Here is a 19085-nt window from a genome sequence, read left to right on the forward strand (position 1 = left end):
TTCCTAAGCTTTCCGCTATCTCCTCTCTGTGGTGGCCCACCAGAAGCCATCTTGTGCATTTGCTGGGACTGTTCTACGTGTTTATTGTCTGCTTTGTGGTTCAATAAAGTATTGCCACACTGTTTTACCCTCACCCTGTGTTGTCTCAGTATTATACCCACGGAAGACCCCAGGTCTTCACGCTCACCAATCTAGAAAAGCATGGATGCTGAATTTACATGTTGGTGCTGGATTTAACTAACGAGTCATGTTTTAGGACAGTGGGAGAGGGGTTTAGTATTGCTTACAATTAGTCCTAGTCACAATGTAAACTGTATACAGTATTAGATCCAGCAGACCTGATGAAACTGGTGCACTTACTATGTAATTATTGTTAGGTTGAAAAATTTTCATATTAAAATGAGCATTTTATTAGTCCAAGTAAAGATTGAGAGCACCAACGAGTCCAAGTGTATTCATTCTCAGCTCACACAGCCGAATTGACAGCCGCAGCTTGCACTGAGCAGAGCGAGTTTTCAGCAACAGCAGGGAGGAGGGTCACTGAGGAGCTGTCAATCAAGGAATAGGTGGAAACCAAATAAGAGGGAAGGTACATTGAACTGTTAGGCCAGGTCAAGTATGCAGAGTGTCTGTGCTTGGTTTGAAAAGTCATTCTGTGTTGACAGCCTCCATTTATCAGAGACTAAGCTGGCACGGTGCATGTTCGTTTTGTAGTTTTTACATGAACAATTTATAAGGGCAAATACGATTTCCTACCTTAATAACTGTAATGGATCTGTGAGAAAATGCATATGGATGGTAACCCATTTTTACACACCCATTGACTTGTAATGGGCGAATCTGATCCGGAATATGGATCACTAGTGCATGATGCATCCATCAGTCTGTGTGTAAAAGCATTCATGTGAGCTACCACACTGACCTGCATTAGTCTATGTGATGTCCCATACGTCATCACTTTTGCGTATGGACGTTCAATAGATACTGAACAGGCCCCAAGTATGGCCTCTCTCTGTCAACGAAGTTGTGAATCTCTGATCTAAACAAATATGCCAAAAAAAGCAGACAGAACAGAACCGTGAGGACATCAGATCTGGACGGAGCCTTCAAACAAATGAAGCGTTACTCTTAGATTTTATAACCGAGCAGTTGGCCTGGAAATTTCTGCTCTCCAGCCACAGACAGAATTGGGTCCTTCCGTGATATAGAAATGTTCTCTTCACCAAAGCAAACAAAAAAGGAAAAAAAATCCATCCCCAGCTTTCTAATTTCCAGAGGACAGAAATAATTCTAATTAATAAAGCGTTGCCTGGTTTGTGTTACTCTGGAAATTATGAGGCATTCCGTAATACGATTTTATTGCCGAGACCTCCAAGGCTTTACAGCCGCTCTCCAACTCCCTCTGCTCTATGAGGGAAGGCGCTCTGCTCAAGAGATTAATTTTTTTTTTAGTTTAGCAGATATACCTCCAGAAGATGTGCACGGAACATAATGGGATTGTCAGAGGCGGTGAGTAATCGGGCGGTGTGCATCCACGTTAGGAAGACGTGCTGGGATTTATTGGAGCCTCACGATGGTGGTTAGAGTTGGCTGTGACCTGTCATCCACGTGTTGTAGCCATTATCAGGGAATACAGCAAAATAATAAGCTTCCAACAAAGGGTTAAAGTTGGGATAACCTTCTGTATACGAGGCTGGTGCCCCCTTTATTATATAGGCATACATGTATCTAGAGCATATCTGGTAAAACTAACTTGTCCGGGATTAGGCAAAAGTACCTTCTACCCTACAAACACCACCAAATGCAACCCTTAACCAGGAGCAGCAGGTCCAGACCGCCGACCATCCTTTCTGACTTGTATGTGTAGACATACGGAGATCCGAGAAGTCGATGTGACCGAGCACACAGGAAACTGCGGAAAACTATTCATATATCGGGTATGAAAACGTAATGGACAATATGGACATGTGGCTCAGGTCTGAGCCGTCTCTTGGATGAGGTCTGTAGAGGTGGAAGGGATCGAAAGAAATAAATTACTAAGTAGCACTTTCAACGTATAGGTAAAAGAAGTTTTTTATTAAATTGCATGGAAGATAATTTTGCTATTGAGTCATGTCGAAGTCTCGGGTCCGCTCAGCAGCTCGGTTAGTTGGCCTGATCTTGTAAAGCTTCAGCCATGAACAGCTTTCCTAGGTTCTGAGATGTGAATTCTTTAATATTCTGGATATATGTGTTAATTTGACCTGTGGATAGAACATAAAAATGGTGATACAGGAACGTCCATGAATTTAACGGGCAAAAACAGTAACACATTGCTAAAATTAAGCAGCGGATCCTCAGGACTATGCGCAGGACTGGTACCCAGCACCGGGCCGTGGGGAGCAGCCCCCAAGGTACGGGCCCTCGGGACCGTGCCCAGGGGAGCAGCCCCCAAGGGGCGGGCCCTCGGGACCTTGCCCAGGAGAGCAGCCCCCAAGGGGCGGGCCCTCGGGAACCGTGCCCAGGGGAGCAGCCCCCAAGGGGCGGGCCCTCGGGACCGTGCCCAGGGGAGCAGCCCCCAAGCGGCGGGCCCTCGGGACCGTGCCCAGGGGAGCAGCCCCCAAGCGGCGGGCCCTCGGGACCGTGCCCAGGGGAGCAGCCCCCAAGCGGCGGGCCCTCGGGACCGTGCCCAGGGGAGCAGCCCCCAAGCGGCGGGCCCTCGGGACCGTGCCCAGGGAAGCAGACCCCAAGCAGCAGGCCCGTGGGACCGTGCCCAAGGGGAGTGAGCCCCAGCAAGGGGCAATGGGGACCAATGCGCAAGAGAACAGCACTGAGTCCTCTGGACCATATGAGGGAGCCCAGCACCGGATGCTTGGAACCACGCGATGCAGCATGGCACAGGGTCTTCTGGACTATGTTTGTTACAGAAATGGCCATTAATCAAGCTATCAGTGCTGATCCATCATCCAAACTAAACATCTGTGCATCTTAGTGATTTTTGTTGTTTTTACTGGCCCCTCAATCTAGCATTAATGAGTTCTGTAGTCATTTCCAGGAGCTTCTGGTGCCTTAACCTGACAGTGTAATATAACTCACACAAATGTACAGATCCACATCAGAGTTTTCTTCTCCTGTAAATTTGGGAGCTTCTTAGCACATCACCCTGCCCCAAATAAAACACATGAACCCATGGCAAGTTCTACAGCGTATATACATGAAGGTGCTTATTTCCTTACGGCCGTTCATACATTCTCGATCAGCAGATGTTTCGGAATTGATCCAATGCACATTTCTAATTTCCTAAGTGATCCAGACCCGGTAACGGTGGCTGACAGCCTCTGACATCATATACTCTTCTCATACACGTGAAGTCAGGACAATGAGGTCCGTTTTCTCGTTTATGGGCACAGTTGCTAGCAATTACCAGCCATTTGTATATATACATTCGGGATGATGTCACGAGGAGAAAACTTCTTGAATAGGAGTCTTTGTATTTTCTCCTATGGGTTCAGAAACTTGTCGTTTTAGCAGGAAAGCAAATTAGGTTCCAATTTCTAACCTGCAGAATATGAGATGTTGCTTTGTCCAGATTTATGAAGAATTACTAGGTGTCTGGAACGTCTTGAGTTCACATGGGCATACAAAATGATTAATATGTTCACGGCACGAGTCAGACCGTGGGAGGAATGGCAGATACCTGGGAGGGAAAGCCGAACCCTCGTAGACAACCTGCACCCACACAGTGGAGACACCATATGGAAGCCAAGCTGATATTCACAGGAACGGAGCAGACCAAGTCATCAGGGGGAATGAAAGCCTCGCAATGTGTTCCCCTTGCACATGTGCGGCTTCATCCTTAAATATAGGGGCTTACCCCTCAAAAGACTGCATCTACCAGAAAGGGATAACTGCACTCGGGCTCTGTATAGTGAGGTTCATAGAGCTGGGGGAGAAAGGCAGGCCAGTACAAGGGAGAAAAGCAGGCCTTGGAGAGGCAGGCCTCAGAGCAGCTGGGGGGGGGGGGGGGGGGGAGGGGGGGCTAAGAGGCAGGCCTCAGAGCAGCTGGGGGGGGGGGGGGGAGGGGGGGCTAAGAGGCAGGCCTCAGAGCAGCTGGGGGGGGGGGAGGGGGGGCTAAGAGGCAGGCCTCAGAGCAGCTGGGGGGGGGGAGGGGAGGCTAAGAGGCAGGCCTCAGAGCAGCTGGGGGGGGGGAGGGGAGGCTAAGAGGCAGGCCTCAGAGCAGCTGGGGGGGGGGGAGGGGGGGGGCTAAGAGGCAGGCCTCAGAGCAGCTGGGGGGGGGCTAAGAGGCAGGCCTCAGAGCAGCTGGGGGGGGGCTAAGAGGCAGGCCTCAGAGCAGCTGGGGGGGGCTAAGAGGCAGGCCTCAGAGCAGCTGGGGGGGGCTAAGAGGCAGGCCTCAGAGCAGCTGGGGGGGGGGGGAGGGGGGGCTAAGAGGCAGGCCTCAGAGCAGCTGGGGGGGGGGGAGGGGGGCTAAGAGGCAGGCCTCAGAGCAGCTGGGGGGGGGAGGGGGGCTAAGAGGCAGGCCTCAAAGCAGCTGGGGGGGGGAGGGGGGGCTAAGAGGCGGGCCTCAGAGCAGCTGGGGGGGGGGGAGGGGGGGCTAAGAGGCGGGCCGCAGAGCAGCTGGGGGGCCGGCTAAGAGGCGGGCCGCAGAGCAGCTGGGGGGCCGGCTAAGAGGCGGGCCGCAGAGCAGCTGGGGGGCCGGCTAAGAGGCGGGCCGCAGAGCAGCTGGGGGGCCGGCTAAGAGGCGGGCCGCAGAGCAGCTGGGGGGGGGGAGGGGGGGCTAAGAGGCAGGCCTCAGAGCAGCTGGGGGGGGGGAGGGGGGGCTAAGAGGCAGGCCTCAGAGCAGCTGGGGGGGGGAGGGGGGGCTAAGAGGCAGGCCTCAAAGCAGCTGGGGGGGGGGGGGGCTAAGAGGCGGGCCTCAGAGCAGCTGGGGGGGGGGGGAGGGGGGGCTAAGAGGCGGGCCTCAAAGCAGCTGGGGGGGGAGGGGGGGCTAAGAGGCGGGCCGCAGAGCAGCTGGGGGGGGGAGGGGGGGCTAAGAGGCGGGCCTCAAAGCAGCTGGGGGGGGGGGGCCGGCTAAGAGGCGGGCCTCAGAGCCGCAGAGCAGCTGGGGGGCCGGCTAAGAGGCGGGCCTCAGAGCCGCAGAGCAGCTGGGGGGCCGGCTAAGAGGCGGGCCGCAGAGCAGCTGGGGGGCCGGCTAAGAGGCGGGCCGCAGAGCAGCTGGGGGGCCGGCTAAGAGGCGGGCCGCAGAGCAGCTGGGGGGCCGGCTAAGAGGCGGGCCGCAGAGCAGCTGGGGGGCCGGCTAAGAGGCGGGCCGCAGAGCAGCTGGGGGGCCGGCTAAGAGGCGGGCCGCAGAGCAGCTGGGGGGCCGGCTAAGAGGCGGGCCGCAGAGCAGCTGGGGGGCCGGCTAAGAGGCGGGCCGCAGAGCAGCTGGGGGGCCGGCTAAGAGGCGGGCCGCAGAGCAGCTGGGGGGCCGGCTAAGAGGCGGGCCGCAGAGCAGCTGGGGGGCCGGCTAAGAGGCGGGCCGCAGAGCAGCTGGGGGGCCGGCTAAGAGGCGGGCCGCAGAGCAGCTGGGGGGCCGGCTAAGAGGCGGGCCGCAGAGCAGCTGGGGGGCCGGCTAAGAGGCGGGCCGCAGAGCAGCTGGGGGGCCGGCTAAGAGGCGGGCCGCAGAGCAGCTGGGGGGCCGGCTAAGAGGCGGGCCGCAGAGCAGCTGGGGGGCCGGCTAAGAGGCGGGCCGCAGAGCAGCTGGGGGGCCGGCTAAGAGGCGGGCCGCAGAGCAGCTGGGGGGCCGGCTAAGAGGCGGGCCGCAGAGCAGCTGGGGGGCCGGCTAAGAGGCGGGCCGCAGAGCAGCTGGGGGGCCGGCTAAGAGGCGGGCCGCAGAGCAGCTGGGGGGCCGGCTAAGAGGCGGGCCGCAGAGCAGCTGGGGGGCCGGCTAAGAGGCGGGCCGCAGAGCAGCTGGGGGGCCGGCTAAGAGGCGGGCCGCAGAGCAGCTGGGGGGCCGGCTAAGAGGCGGGCCGCAGAGCAGCTGGGGGGCCGGCTAAGAGGCGGGCCGCAGAGCAGCTGGGGGGCCGGCTAAGAGGCGGGCCGCAGAGCAGCTGGGGGGCCGGCTAAGAGGCGGGCCGCAGAGCAGCTGGGGGGCCGGCTAAGAGGCGGGCCGCAGAGCAGCTGGGGGGCCGGCTAAGAGGCGGGCCGCAGAGCAGCTGGGGGGCCGGCTAAGAGGCGGGCCGCAGAGCAGCTGGGGGGCCGGCTAAGAGGCGGGCCGCAGAGCAGCTGGGGGGCCGGCTAAGAGGCGGGCCGCAGAGCAGCTGGGGGGCCGGCTAAGAGGCGGGCCGCAGAGCAGCTGGGGGGCCGGCTAAGAGGCGGGCCGCAGAGCAGCTGGGGGGCCGGCTAAGAGGCGGGCCGCAGAGCAGCTGGGGGGCCGGCTAAGAGGCGGGCCGCAGAGCAGCTGGGGGGCCGGCTAAGAGGCGGGCCGCAGAGCAGCTGGGGGGCCGGCTAAGAGGCGGGCCGCAGAGCAGCTGGGGGGCCGGCTAAGAGGCGGGCCGCAGAGCAGCTGGGGGGCCGGCTAAGAGGCGGGCCGCAGAGCAGCTGGGGGGCCGGCTAAGAGGCGGGCCGCAGAGCAGCTGGGGGGCCGGCTAAGAGGCGGGCCGCAGAGCAGCTGGGGGGCCGGCTAAGAGGCGGGCCGCAGAGCAGCTGGGGGGCCGGCTAAGAGGCGGGCCGCAGAGCAGCTGGGGGGCCGGCTAAGAGGCGGGCCGCAGAGCAGCTGGGGGGCCGGCTAAGAGGCGGGCCGCAGAGCAGCTGGGGGGCCGGCTAAGAGGCGGGCCGCAGAGCAGCTGGGGGGCCGGCTAAGAGGCGGGCCGCAGAGCAGCTGGGGGGCCGGCTAAGGGGCGGGCCGCAGAGCAGCTGGGGGGCCGGCTAAGAGGCGGGCCGCAGAGCAGCTGGGGGGCCGGCTAAGAGGCGGGCCGCAGAGCAGCTGGGGGGCCGGCTAAGAGGCGGGCCGCAGAGCAGCTGGGGGGCCGGCTAAGAGGCGGGCCGCAGAGCAGCTGGGGGGCCGGCTAAGAGGCGGGCCGCAGAGCAGCTGGGGGGCCGGCTAAGAGGCGGGCCGCAGAGCAGCTGGGGGGCCGGCTAAGAGGCGGGCCGCAGAGCAGCTGGGGGGCCGGCTAAGAGGCGGGCCGCAGAGCAGCTGGGGCGGGCCTCAGAGCAGCTGGGGCGGGCTAAGGGGCGGGCCTCAGAGCAGCTGGGGCGGGCTAAGGGGCGGGCCTCAGAGCAGCTGGGGCGGGCTAAGGGGCGGGCCTCAGAGCAGCTGGGGCGGGCTAAGGGGCGGGCCTCAGAGCACATAATCAAGGATTCAGGAGCAGGTTCTGTAGTCACCGCTGCTAGAGGAGGCATACAAACTATGTGTAGCCACAAGACTAAATGAACAAATTCAGCTTGGTTTATGCCGATGCCTGGTGAGTCCGTCTACCAGATCCTGAAGGTATCAGCGGAATCTGACAAAGTGATGTGTATGGGCAATATATTTCTAACCATGTTCACATTCACACACTACTGTACGATGAGAACCTATAATCTATGCTCTGGATGGCTGCCCGGTCCCTCCCCTCCCCCGAGGGTCTCTCCTTGACCGCACAATGTACTACAAGCAGTCACTTGTCCTTGTCTGTGTGTGATAGGTGGGCCGCGCTGGCGCGATATGTGCTTTACCAGTGTCTAGAATGTAAATGCACTATGTAATTACAGCACAATAATTGATTTCACTCACAATGTATCCCAGGGTCTCAGAGGTGCATGAAAAGCACCAAAAGCATAATTGAGATTTTTTTTTCCCCATCTCCTTCCCTTATAAATACGAAGCTAAGAAATCCTCCATAGCTGCAGTGTTATTTATTGTAAGCAGAATAATAAATGGTCTTTATTTACCCATGAAAAAAAGAAAAGAAAAAAAATCTTCTCCGAGTCCATCCAAGTAGAAAATGAATCCTGGGCCGCACGGAGCGTCGTGTGCAATCCATTTCATTCATGTATCAGCAATGTCCCTCTTATTCAGCCATAAGGAGGAAACTATTGGATCTAATAAATGGATTTTCTCGCTGACTTCATCCCGTATATAGAAAACTCGGCGCCCAGCCGGCCAAGCGGAAAATCGTTACCTCCAAAGGGGTTAATGCATTAAAAATCATTTTCTTGTTGCAGACGAGCGATCCTGCATACTTTCCTTAACCATTACATGTAATTAGGCTGCAATTATGGTGGGGTGGGAGACCCTCAACCTTGTCAAGATCAGGAAGAAGCCAAGGAGGGTGTCGTTCTCTGCCAGACGGATACATGTGCAGAGGCATTACTATGTGACGGGACTAGACACAGACATGGCTCTGGAAGAGGCCACATCACCCTAATTATCAGTATAGCGGGACGTACAGCTGGAGCAGACTTTACCTTGACATTTTCAGCGGCGTCTAACACTGCTGCATCAGGATACATTGCAAATAAGTCTTTATAGTGGTCAGAGCTCCAACCTCCTGCACAGATGTGTACTGCAGGTGCCACTAGGGGGTGCTCACTGCATACAGTATACATGCTGCCCTCAATAACAATACATTCTGCAGAGAGCTCCCCCTAGTGGCAACTGTAAAGAGCTAGAGTTTTTAAAAATGTAAAAGGGGTTGTCCGACACCGTCCACTCCGGCGATTTTAATCATAGCAGGTTCCCATCTACCCATATAATTGTAGATTTCAGCCTAGGAGAGGATTCACATTAGATTGGTTCCCAGCAATGAGAATCGCCTTACTGCGGTTGCTGGGCACACAAATTGGCCAATTTATGTGCTAAGTATTCTCAATTTTTTATATTTTCTAGAGCAGTAATGCAATTCATATTTCATGTTTCCTTGCTACAGAGTGCAGCTTTATTTGTTGGTTATATATGGAGATGGCTACTCTTAGTAAGCACCTGTACACACCTGTTGGACGTGGCTGTCAGTCTTTTGATATTTGTATACATAGGCTCTCTGACTGAGCTTTGCACCCATCGGTCTCTGGCGGTTTTAATCATAGCAGGATCCTGTCTAACCACATAATTGTAGGTTTCAGCCTAGGAAAGGATTCAGATTAGATAGGTTCCCAGCTATGAGAATCGCCTTATTCCGGCTGCTGGGTACACATGAATTGGCCAATTTATGCGCTAAGTATTCTCAATTTTTCCTATTTTCTAGAGCAGTAATGCAATTCATATTTCATATATTTCATGTTTTTATGCTATAGCATTACAGAGTGCAGCTTTATTTGTTGGTCATACATGCTTGGCAGGTGGCAGCTATCTGCAGCTCGTATGTGCACCTTGGCGGATAAATAGGGCTGTAACTTCATTACCACAACTCACTTCCAATTCAGCTCTAAGTGGTGCAGATAACCCACATAAAAGTAATGTGTCATGTAGCGATGGAGACCTTGATTCCTGCACCGGGTCACTTACTGAGCGTCTTGCAGGATCTGCAGTACACAGCAGCAGCCACTACACAGTGAGACAGTGGCGCTGCTTAATAGTGAAACTGTTTACGTCCGGTTACAGACATCCATTAATAGCTGATCGGGTAGGTCATTAAAATTAAAAGTACTTGACAACCCCTTTAAAAGGGGTATTTCTATCTCCAAGATCCTTTCTTACTATGTTGTAGGTGTAATAAAAAAAATATTAGCAAATACCTCCAATTGTAAGTGTAGTATAGTTCTTCTGATAAGTTATGTCACTTTCCCCATGTGCAGGGCATTCCAGTAGCTTAGGTATCCATGGTTACAACCACTCAGTTACAGTTAACTATTTGTTTGTGGTCATATCTATGGATACCTAAGCTACTGCAATGCTCTACTGCAAGATAACTTATCAGAAGAACTATACTACATTTCTAATTTGAGGTATTTGCTATTATGGTAGAGGATAGGATTAAGAAGAAGTGCAGAGCTATAATGGGCAACAACACACACCCGCTTTATGAACTGTTTGCGAAACAGAAGAGCACATTCAGCAATCGCCTAATACAACTAAGGTGTAAAAAGGAAAAATACAGGAGATCGTTTGTTCCAACAGCTATGGGGGTGTTTAACAAATGTCTGAAAAGCAATGTCTAAAGCATTCCAAATGTTATGTTATCATATGTGTCATGTTCGAGATCTGTGTTCTGCTGCTGTGATACCGCAATTTCCTCCGGGATAAATAAAGTATATCTTATCTTATCCTATTATCATCATTACACCTACTGCATATTAAGATAGGATCTTGGAGATGGGAATACCCCTTTAAGTATTGCTTAATATAAATGTATGCATGATTGTGAATATTTACACGTGTAAGCAGCCAGCCATTACCTGCAATGAGCAGAGAGTCCATCCTGGGTGGAGGAACAGACGGCTTAAACATCTTGTTAACGTCTTCTTCAGGAAGCGGTGGCTCTCCTCGACTCTGCCGCTGAATGTTTTCCTGCTGTCGCCTCTGGACGTACTGAAAGGAAAGAAAGAAACATTACTTATACATGATATTCACGGACTTCTCACTGCAGATCATCATGTGAGGCCCAGGGGCTACAGGAGTGATGTTCTGCTGAGACATTACTGTGCCGGGGGCCGTCCTTTCTGGGATCAGCATCCTGGCCCCGCTCATCAGACTGCATTAATGGAGGTCATCAAGACAAATCTTGTATATAAAAAGTTAAATATAAGCAGATGTCAACATAAAACCACACACAAATATATGATGCAGCCGTGTCACACGTCTCTAAGCTGGGCAGCTCCGTCACTGCTGCTCTACGCAAGTGCTGATATTCAGGGTGGGCCTGCTGAAGACGATGGTCGCAGTGACCAGCCCTCAAATCCTTCCCAAACCAATCACGTAGGGAGGACCTTCATAAAAAGTTCCTTCAGACCAACTCCTGTCCAATGCACTAATAGAGGGGGTCCCACGCCGCCACACATGTGTGAATATGGGCACAGAGGAATACTAGAATACCCAAGCAAAAAAATGTGCTGGAAATAACTGCTGATCGCCAGAGGTCTGAGCATGAGGATGCCCTGTGATTGGCTCTTACAGGTGATCACCAGAGGTCTGAGCTGCAGGATGCCCTGTGATTGGCTCTTACAGGTGATCACCAGAGGTCTGAGCTGCAGGATGCCCTGTGATTTGCTCTTATAGCTGATCACCAGAGGTCTGAGTTGCAGGATCCCCTGTGATTGGCTCTTACAGCTGATCCCCAGAGGTCTGAGCTGCAGGATCCCCTGTGATTGGCTCTTATAGGTGATCACCAGAGGTCTGTGCTACAGGATGCCCTATGATTGGCTCTTACAGGTGATCACCAGGGATCCGTCCAAGCTGCAGGATGCCCTGTGATTGGCTCTTACAGCTGATCCCCAGAGATCTGAGCTGCAGAATCTCCTGTACTTGGCTCTTACAGCTGGTAAAAAGATGTTTGAGCTGCAGGATTCTCTGTGATTGGCTCTTGCAACCAATCACAAGAGGTCTGAGCTGTACGATGACCAGTCATTGGCAGATGGTTTTACAGCTGATCACCAAAGTATGGGATCTCTGGTGATCATACCTTCATGGGAGCCTTAAGGCCCCGTCACACTAAGCGAGATTGCTAGCGAGATCGCTGCTGAGTCACAAGTTTTGTGACGCAACAGCGACCTCAGTAGCGTTCTCGCTACGTTTGACACGTAGCAGCGACCAGGCCCCTGCTGTGAGATCGCTGGTCGTGTCGGAATGGTTTGGACATTTCTTTGATCGTTGAGGCCCCGCTGGGTAGCATGCATCGCTGTGTTTGACACCTTACCAACGACCTTGTTGACGACTCAGACACAGAAACATATAGGCGTGCATCGTTATACAGATCGTTACGGGTCGCCGCATTGTTGCTGCGTCGTTGGGAAGATCTGTCTGTTTGACATCTCACCAGCGACCACATAGAGAAGCAGCAACGATCCCTGACAGGTCGTATCGTTGTCGGGATCGCTGTAGCGTCGCTTAGTGTGACGGGGCCTTTACAGCACATCACCAGAGATCTGAGTTGCAGGATCCCCTTTGATTGGCACTTCCTGATGGCCTTGAAGTAACTCACAAGAGGTCTGAGCTGTGGGATCTCCGGTGTTTGTCTCTTCTTGATGCCCTTACTGCAGAGATTGCCCTACGGAAAGCCCTGTGATTGACTCCTCCTGGTGGGCCGCTCCTTTGGAGTGTTTTTCCAGGACATCAATGACTTATCCTAAAACACTAGTAAAATCAGCGAGGGCTCAATCCCCCGCACCGCCACTGTCCATGTGTGCGATGGTCCCATTTAGTCTACTTAAATCATGTTGGATTTGATTTGCTTCAGTGACAGCCCCTCTTTCTGTAGGCTGTCGGCGATTTTACACCAATGGTCTATCCTAAGAGGGTGGGGATAACACAAGTGGAAAAAAAAAAAGTCTGCTGTTTTATATGACAGTCCTGAAATAAATACCTGGATTAATAAATTTTAATTTTTTCTTCTAAATAAGATCATATAAAATGTAAATGAAAAAAGAAATAAATAAAAACTTGTCGTTGGGAGGCTTCCAGCATGAAGTTCAAGGTAATAAAAGTGCCTGCATTAGATCTTCCAGCTAACAGAGCAGTAAAACAGGTTCTTCACCTCTCTCAAAATTAAGTTTGATCTTTTAATTACCTTCAATAATGATTTAAATTTACTTTCCTCGGCAGCTCCTGGAGGGATTGTGCTTCGCAGGCTGCTTATTACTTGCACGTTCGCCGCTGAGATGACAAGAGCGGCATTATTGCAGGAAATGCTGGAGACCGAACATGGCCGTGACCGGCATTAGCCCTGGGAAATTGGCCGTATGACGAGCTGTGGGACTCCGCACCTGGGCTACGATGTGCGGGGTATTAATGCTTATTTTTCAATAATCTATACATTACATGTCACAGAAGGAAGAACAACACCGTATAGTATTTCTCATCCCATTATATGAACGAGATTTAATGCTAAAAAATACACATGGGGACCTGGAGAGATGGGGAAAAAAACAGACGCAATCACATTGCTGCAGGAGTCTGCACTGGAAAGCGTAGTTAGCTATGTAAAGGGTATGTATATTTTTGCAAGACTTTTATTAATGCCCATTGCATTTAATCTAAAAAAAATAGGCAACACACATACATATAATCTTCTACGTCTACAGCTCCCATGCAGATCTCTTGCGTCTCTGCGGTGACTTAAATCTTGTGTGACTCTGCAGCCATTCCCAAAAAGTTTTGAGACTGACAAGTTTTCACACTTCAGTCTTACTAGATCTGTTAGTTGATGTTTCTATGGTTACTGATAAAGAATTATCTTCATTCATAAAAGTGTAAGAACTTATTGATAAAAGCATCAAGTTTATACAAAGACTCAATATTTCCAGTGTTGACCCTTATTTTTCCCCGACTTCTGCCCTTCTCCCCCTGGCAGCTGGATATCGGCTTCTGGGCCAAATCCTGACTGATGACCGCCCATTCTTGTCTAATCAGTGCTTGGGGTTTATCACAATTTCTGTGTTTTGTTTACCACCAACTTTCTGATGATTGACCATGGGGGATTTATTTGGGAAGTTTCCTAGCCAAAGTTCCAAAATGTCAATGTTTGTTCACTGAGACATTTCGTTATCACTTTTGCCCTGTGACATGGTCTCCAATATGCATTGTCATCACCAGATTGCTCCTGGATCATTGGGTGAAGATGTTCTTGGATGATGATTAGATCCCATTCTTTATTCTTGGCTGTGTCCTTAGGCAAAACTGTAAGTGAGCCCCCTTTATGCAAGAAAAGCCCTCACACGAGTGGACTCCGGAAGCTTTACTGTTGGCAGACACAGGACTCATGGTAGCGCTCGCCTCTTCTTCTCCAGACAATTATTCTTCCACATGTCTCAAACAGTCTAAAGGGGCTTCATCCGAGAATCACTTTACCCTTGGCCTCAGCAGTCCAATCCCTGTACTTCTTGCAGATTGTCTGGTCTGTTCTTGAGTGTTTTTTCTTGGAGAGAAGTGACTTCTTTGCTCCTTCAAAATCTTTTCCTACCTAGAGTCCCGTGTAATGTCAACAGTAAAGCCTCCTGAGACCACTCATGTGGGGGCCTCACTCACAATTTTGCCTAAGAACACGGCCATGAATAAGGAATGGGACCTAAACCTCCTCCAAGAGTAACTTCTCCCAGCCATCCAGGAGCAATTTCATGATGAACAATGCTTTTGCAGCATGATGAAGACCACGTCACAAGGCAAAAGTGATAACCAATTGGCTCAGTGAACAAAAAAGACATTTTTGGTCCATGGCCAGGAAACACCCCAGATCTTGATCCCGATTGCGAACCTGGGGTCAATCCTGAAAAAGTGGTGGACAGACAAAAACACAGAAATTGTGAAAAATCCCAAGCACTGATGAGACAAAAGTGGGTGGTCATCAGTCAGGATTCGGCCCAGAAGCTGAGATCCAGCTGCCGGGGGGGCAGAAATCTGGAGAAATAAGGGTGAACTCTGTAAGTACTGAGACTTTACATAAAAAAAAAACAAAAAAGCACTGAAGGAGAAAAATGTATGGATACCAAAATGTGTCTCAGAAGTTGTGGCCATGACTGTATGGTTCCTTGTCCTTTCATGAAGCCAGGGGAGAGTCAGAGTCAGGAGGTCCTGGGGGGTCATTGGCTGCTTATGTCATTCTCAAAGTTGAAACCCCCACTAATCAGTGTCTTTCCATAAGTCTGATCTATAGGGGCTATTAATATAAACTATGGAGGCTTTGGCGGCCAGCAATCAGCATTATCGAGGAGGTGTGTTCGTATGGTTGGCATTTAAGACCGTAAAAAGAGGCAGACATCGCTTTTATAAATGACCTATAAAAACAGAACACAGGAATTATCTTCTCTGGAACAAATGAGAATTTGTCTGATTGGTGTCGGAGATATTAGGCATATTGTAATAAAGCAGAACCAGAGCAATTAGGAATGAAGCCGGCGTGGAGGGAACTTTCTCCTCTGGCTTCATAAGATCCTTCTGAGTGATATTGTGCGAGAGATAACGTTGTAAACATATTTAATGACCGCCGTTCCGCGTGTCTCATAAGTGCCTTTAAAAGAGGTTGTTGTTTTCCAGATTCAAAATCCTAAAAAATAGTTTATGTACTTCTGGCAGGATCGCTTCATTATTGTACATAGGAGACAGGAGGAACAACAGACCAGAAGGGGCGAGGAGGCCTGGATGAGGAGAAGCTCTCCAAACAGCTAGAACTTCCAAAGAAGCGTCCCGATACAGGCCTTAGCCCCGGTGGTGATAGTGTGATTGTTGGGTGTCCCTCCGGACCTTAACAGATCAAGATCAAACTATGTAATGGAGGAAAAAACTGGTCCAGAAACATCAGCCCGAGTTTCAGAAGACAACTATATAAACAGTAGGTCCGAGAATTGCATGACCTGGTCCATTAGCCACGCCAGTAATCTGGAGAGCAGCCCTGAGAAATACCTCTTACCTGACCGCATCCACGGCTCTTCTTTTCATTAGCCAGCCTGATATGATAGCATCGTTACAGTGGGATCACATGACGTCGCGCCACCAGGTCGGCTAATCAAAAGAAGAGCCGCGGATGCCATCAGGTAAGAAACCATTCTCAGAGTTCCCCATCCAGCAGCCACAAATTACCAACATGACCAATGGACCGGATCCTGCGAAACGATTTGCACCAACTCTAGTCTAAAGGGAATCTGACAGAAGATTTTTGCAGGAGCAGAGACCCTGATTCCAGTAATATTCCTTACTAGACTAGTCCCTTACTAGGTGCACTTTTGATAGAATCCCAGTTTTCTCTGCTGTAGATCTAGCAGTGGTTAGAATGCTGCACTGTGTATCACCCTGCCCACACCTGATTGGCAGCCTCCTGTGTACACTGTCAGCAAACTGCCAATCAGTGGCGAGGGCGGGGTTACATAGATTAGCTGGACTGCCTGGCACAGGGCACCTAGTCCTGCAGTGATAATCTCCTGCTGATAAAACACTAAGGTTAAGTGCCCACGATGCAGAAATGCTCTGGATTTTTCCTGACAGAAAAAAACACATGCGGATTGTGCATGCGGATTGTGCATGCGTTTTTCCTGCCAGGGACATGCGGATGTGAAGCGTTCTTCACATACATTTCCGCATGCGGGTTATCAAGTGCTTTCCAAGCGATTTTAGCATCACTAGGAAAGTGCTTATCAACTTGGTCACAGTATATAAATCCATGCAACCGGCATGGATTTATATAGTGTGACCAAGTAATAGTTGAAAAAAAAGATTAAAAATGGCTTTCAGACCACCGCGAGCCGTAGAAGAGACTGGACGCAGCGGAGAAAAAAACGGGGGCTATCAGAAGGTGAGTATAATGTTTTTTTTGTTTTTTTGTTTTTTTACAGTTACCATGGTACCCGTGTCTGGAGGAGAGTCTCCTCTTCTTCAGACCCGGGTACCATCCGCACATTGAATTGCTTAATATCCGCATGTGCACATGTAGTGATGTGGATATTAAGCGATTCAATGCAAGTCAATGGCGGCGAAAACCCCGCGTTTATGCAAAATAATTGGTAGTGCTGCGGATTTTTAAGCAATGATAATCCGCAGCGGAAATTTCCGCAACATGTGCACAGCAAATGCGGATTATCATTGGGGAACATGGCAGACCTTCTACCAAGTGTTTAAGCGTTTCTGCAGCGGAATTGCTGCTGCGGAAACGCTTAAAAAATGCATAGTGGGCACACAGCCTAATTGTATTAACACTACAGAAAGCTGCTGAGCAAGTGACATCCCTGTAAGTAGGATTCTCTTGCAATACATAGCATATATATAAAGGAGAGAGAGACAGAGACAGACAGAGACAGACAGAGACAGACAGAGACAGACAGAGACAGACAGAGACAGACAGAGACAGACAGAGACAGACAGAGACAGACAGAGACAGACAGAGACAGACAGAGAGAGACAGAGAGAGACAGAGAGAGACAGAGAGAGACAGAGAGAGACAGAGAGAGACAGAGAGAGACAGAGATATCCATGAGTCGTTTGTTAGGCCTTGGAGGGTGGAGGAAAGATTCAAGAAAAAGCTAAAGATCTATACACACACACAGTACAGACCAAAAGTTTGGACACACCTTCTCATTTAAAGATTTTTCTGTATTTTCATGACTATGAAAATTGTACATTCACACTGAAGGCATCAAAACTATGAATTAACACATGTGGAATTATATACTTAACAAAAAAGTGTGAAACAACTGAAAATATGTCTTATATTCTAGGTTCTTCAAAGTAGCCACCTTTTGCTTTGATGACTGCTTTGCACACTCTTGCCATTCTCTTGATGAGCTTCAAGAGGTAGTCACCGGAAATGGTTTTCCAACAATCTTGAAGGAGTTCCCAGAGATGCTTAGCACTTGTTGGTATGTATGTATGTATGTATATATATACACACATATACATACATACATTTTTTTTTTTTTTTTTTTAAGAAACTAACTTAGTTTTTCATTAACCACTCATGTTTCACGCCTAAAGCCTTGGAGAACCCACCTGGTGTTTCTGCTGCTGCTGCTTGCTGGCGTTCCTCAGGAACGTGTTGTACTTCAGAATATCTTGACTCATTTCATCCACTCGGTCCATAAGAAGCTGAAGACTCTTCTCCAGATGATTACTGTACAGGGATATAAGCCAGGGATATTAGGATTCAGGTGGCCATTCACAAAGTAGGATACCTAGTGATTACCGGATGCTGTGCGATTGGCAGAGAGGCGGCCATATATGTGATGGGCGTCACTGAACACGCCAAGATACGGTAAAGGGCACTTTACTACCTTAAAGCAGAATGGAAGAGCAGGGAAGAGACGCTCGCCATGAAAACCTTCATACATTTTATTTCTAGTGCATCAGACATGCGGCCAACAAGTGCAGAAGCCAATAAGACTAAAAAGACAACGCCGACAAGTACAAAAGCAAAACAAAGCGCGTTACTGGGTAGAAAACCTCCAGTGTTTGTCCTTTCCTCATCAATGCGCTCAGTGCTACACAAGGCCGCTGCTCATTTCTACAGACACTTTCATATTCTTACTTTGCTTGTTTTGCTTTACAGTTACATCAAATGTACAAGTGATACATAAGTAGTTGTAGTGGGGTCTTCTGTCCGCTAGACCTTCACCCCAAAGATCAAGGAAAACAAATTCATTCAGGTCACACAGCGCCACTCAGGTCCACAGGCCATGTCCGGCATTGCAGCTTAGCCTTAGCTCAAGAGGTTGTGGCATATCCTCCCCATGATCAAAGCACAGGTGTGGGAACATGCAACCCAAAGTCATTTATATATTACGGTGTTAGATAGATATTTATTTTTCCTTCTTTTCTTCGACTCTGTTCATCAGCAGCAATAGGCCATCTCAGACACTATTTGTCTGCAGGAAAGTGTACACCACCTAATCTGAGCAAAGTTCTTTGGGAAGGGAAGAGGTGAGCTGTAACTATTCTGATTGTTGGATCCTGTGGGTGTTATCAGTCATTGTACAGGTGGAGGAGGTGAGCTGTGACATCACCTATTGTGAATGGTGGATCCTGTGTGATCTACTGTATATAGTGGTGTTATCAGTCATTGTACAGGAGGAGGAGGTGAGCTGTGACATCACCTATTGTGAATGGTGGATCCTGTGTGATCTACTGTATATAGTGGTGTTATCAGTCATTGTACAGGAGGAGGAGGTGAGCTGTGTCATCTACTGTATATAGCGGTGTGATCAGTCATTGTAAAGGAGGAGGAGGTGAGCTGTGACATCACCTATTGTGAATGGTGGATCCTGTGTTATCTACGGTATATAGCGGTGTGATCAGTCATTGTACAGGAGGGGGAGGAGGTGAGCTGTGATATCACCTATTGTGAATGGTGGATCCTGTGTTATCTACGGTATATACAGGCGCTATCAGTCATTGTACAGGAGGGGGAGGTGAGCTGTGACATCACCTAAAGATACTATTACCATAAAAAGCTGATTCTAAAGGACACATTCCCTTTAAAACCTCCATTTTACCCGCA

At 50.4% G+C, this 19085-nt stretch overlaps 1 protein-coding gene across 1 annotated transcript in view; it reads right to left on the reverse strand.

Annotated features, from left to right (window-relative positions):
- Positions 1-2055: 2055 nt before the first annotated feature.
- The window catches only part of EIF3H (eukaryotic translation initiation factor 3 subunit H), a 174293-nt gene continuing 157263 nt past the window's right edge, over positions 2056-19085 (reverse strand). The window contains exons 6-8 of the mRNA XM_073676790.1: positions 17582-17702; positions 10351-10483; positions 2056-2243 (exon numbers count right to left, since the gene is read on the reverse strand). Of these exons, the coding sequence (XP_073532891.1) occupies positions 2146-2243; positions 10351-10483; positions 17582-17702 (352 nt within the window). The 3' untranslated portion in view covers positions 2056-2145. The remainder of the gene's footprint in view (positions 2244-10350; positions 10484-17581; positions 17703-19085) is intronic.

The sequence above is a fragment of the Phyllobates terribilis genome, unplaced genomic scaffold (assembly GCF_046119375.1).
Source record: "Phyllobates terribilis strain yellow unplaced genomic scaffold, ASM4611937v1 Scaffold_4__5_contigs__length_816908805, whole genome shotgun sequence".
In the NCBI taxonomy this organism is placed as follows: domain Eukaryota; kingdom Metazoa; phylum Chordata; class Amphibia; order Anura; family Dendrobatidae; genus Phyllobates; species Phyllobates terribilis.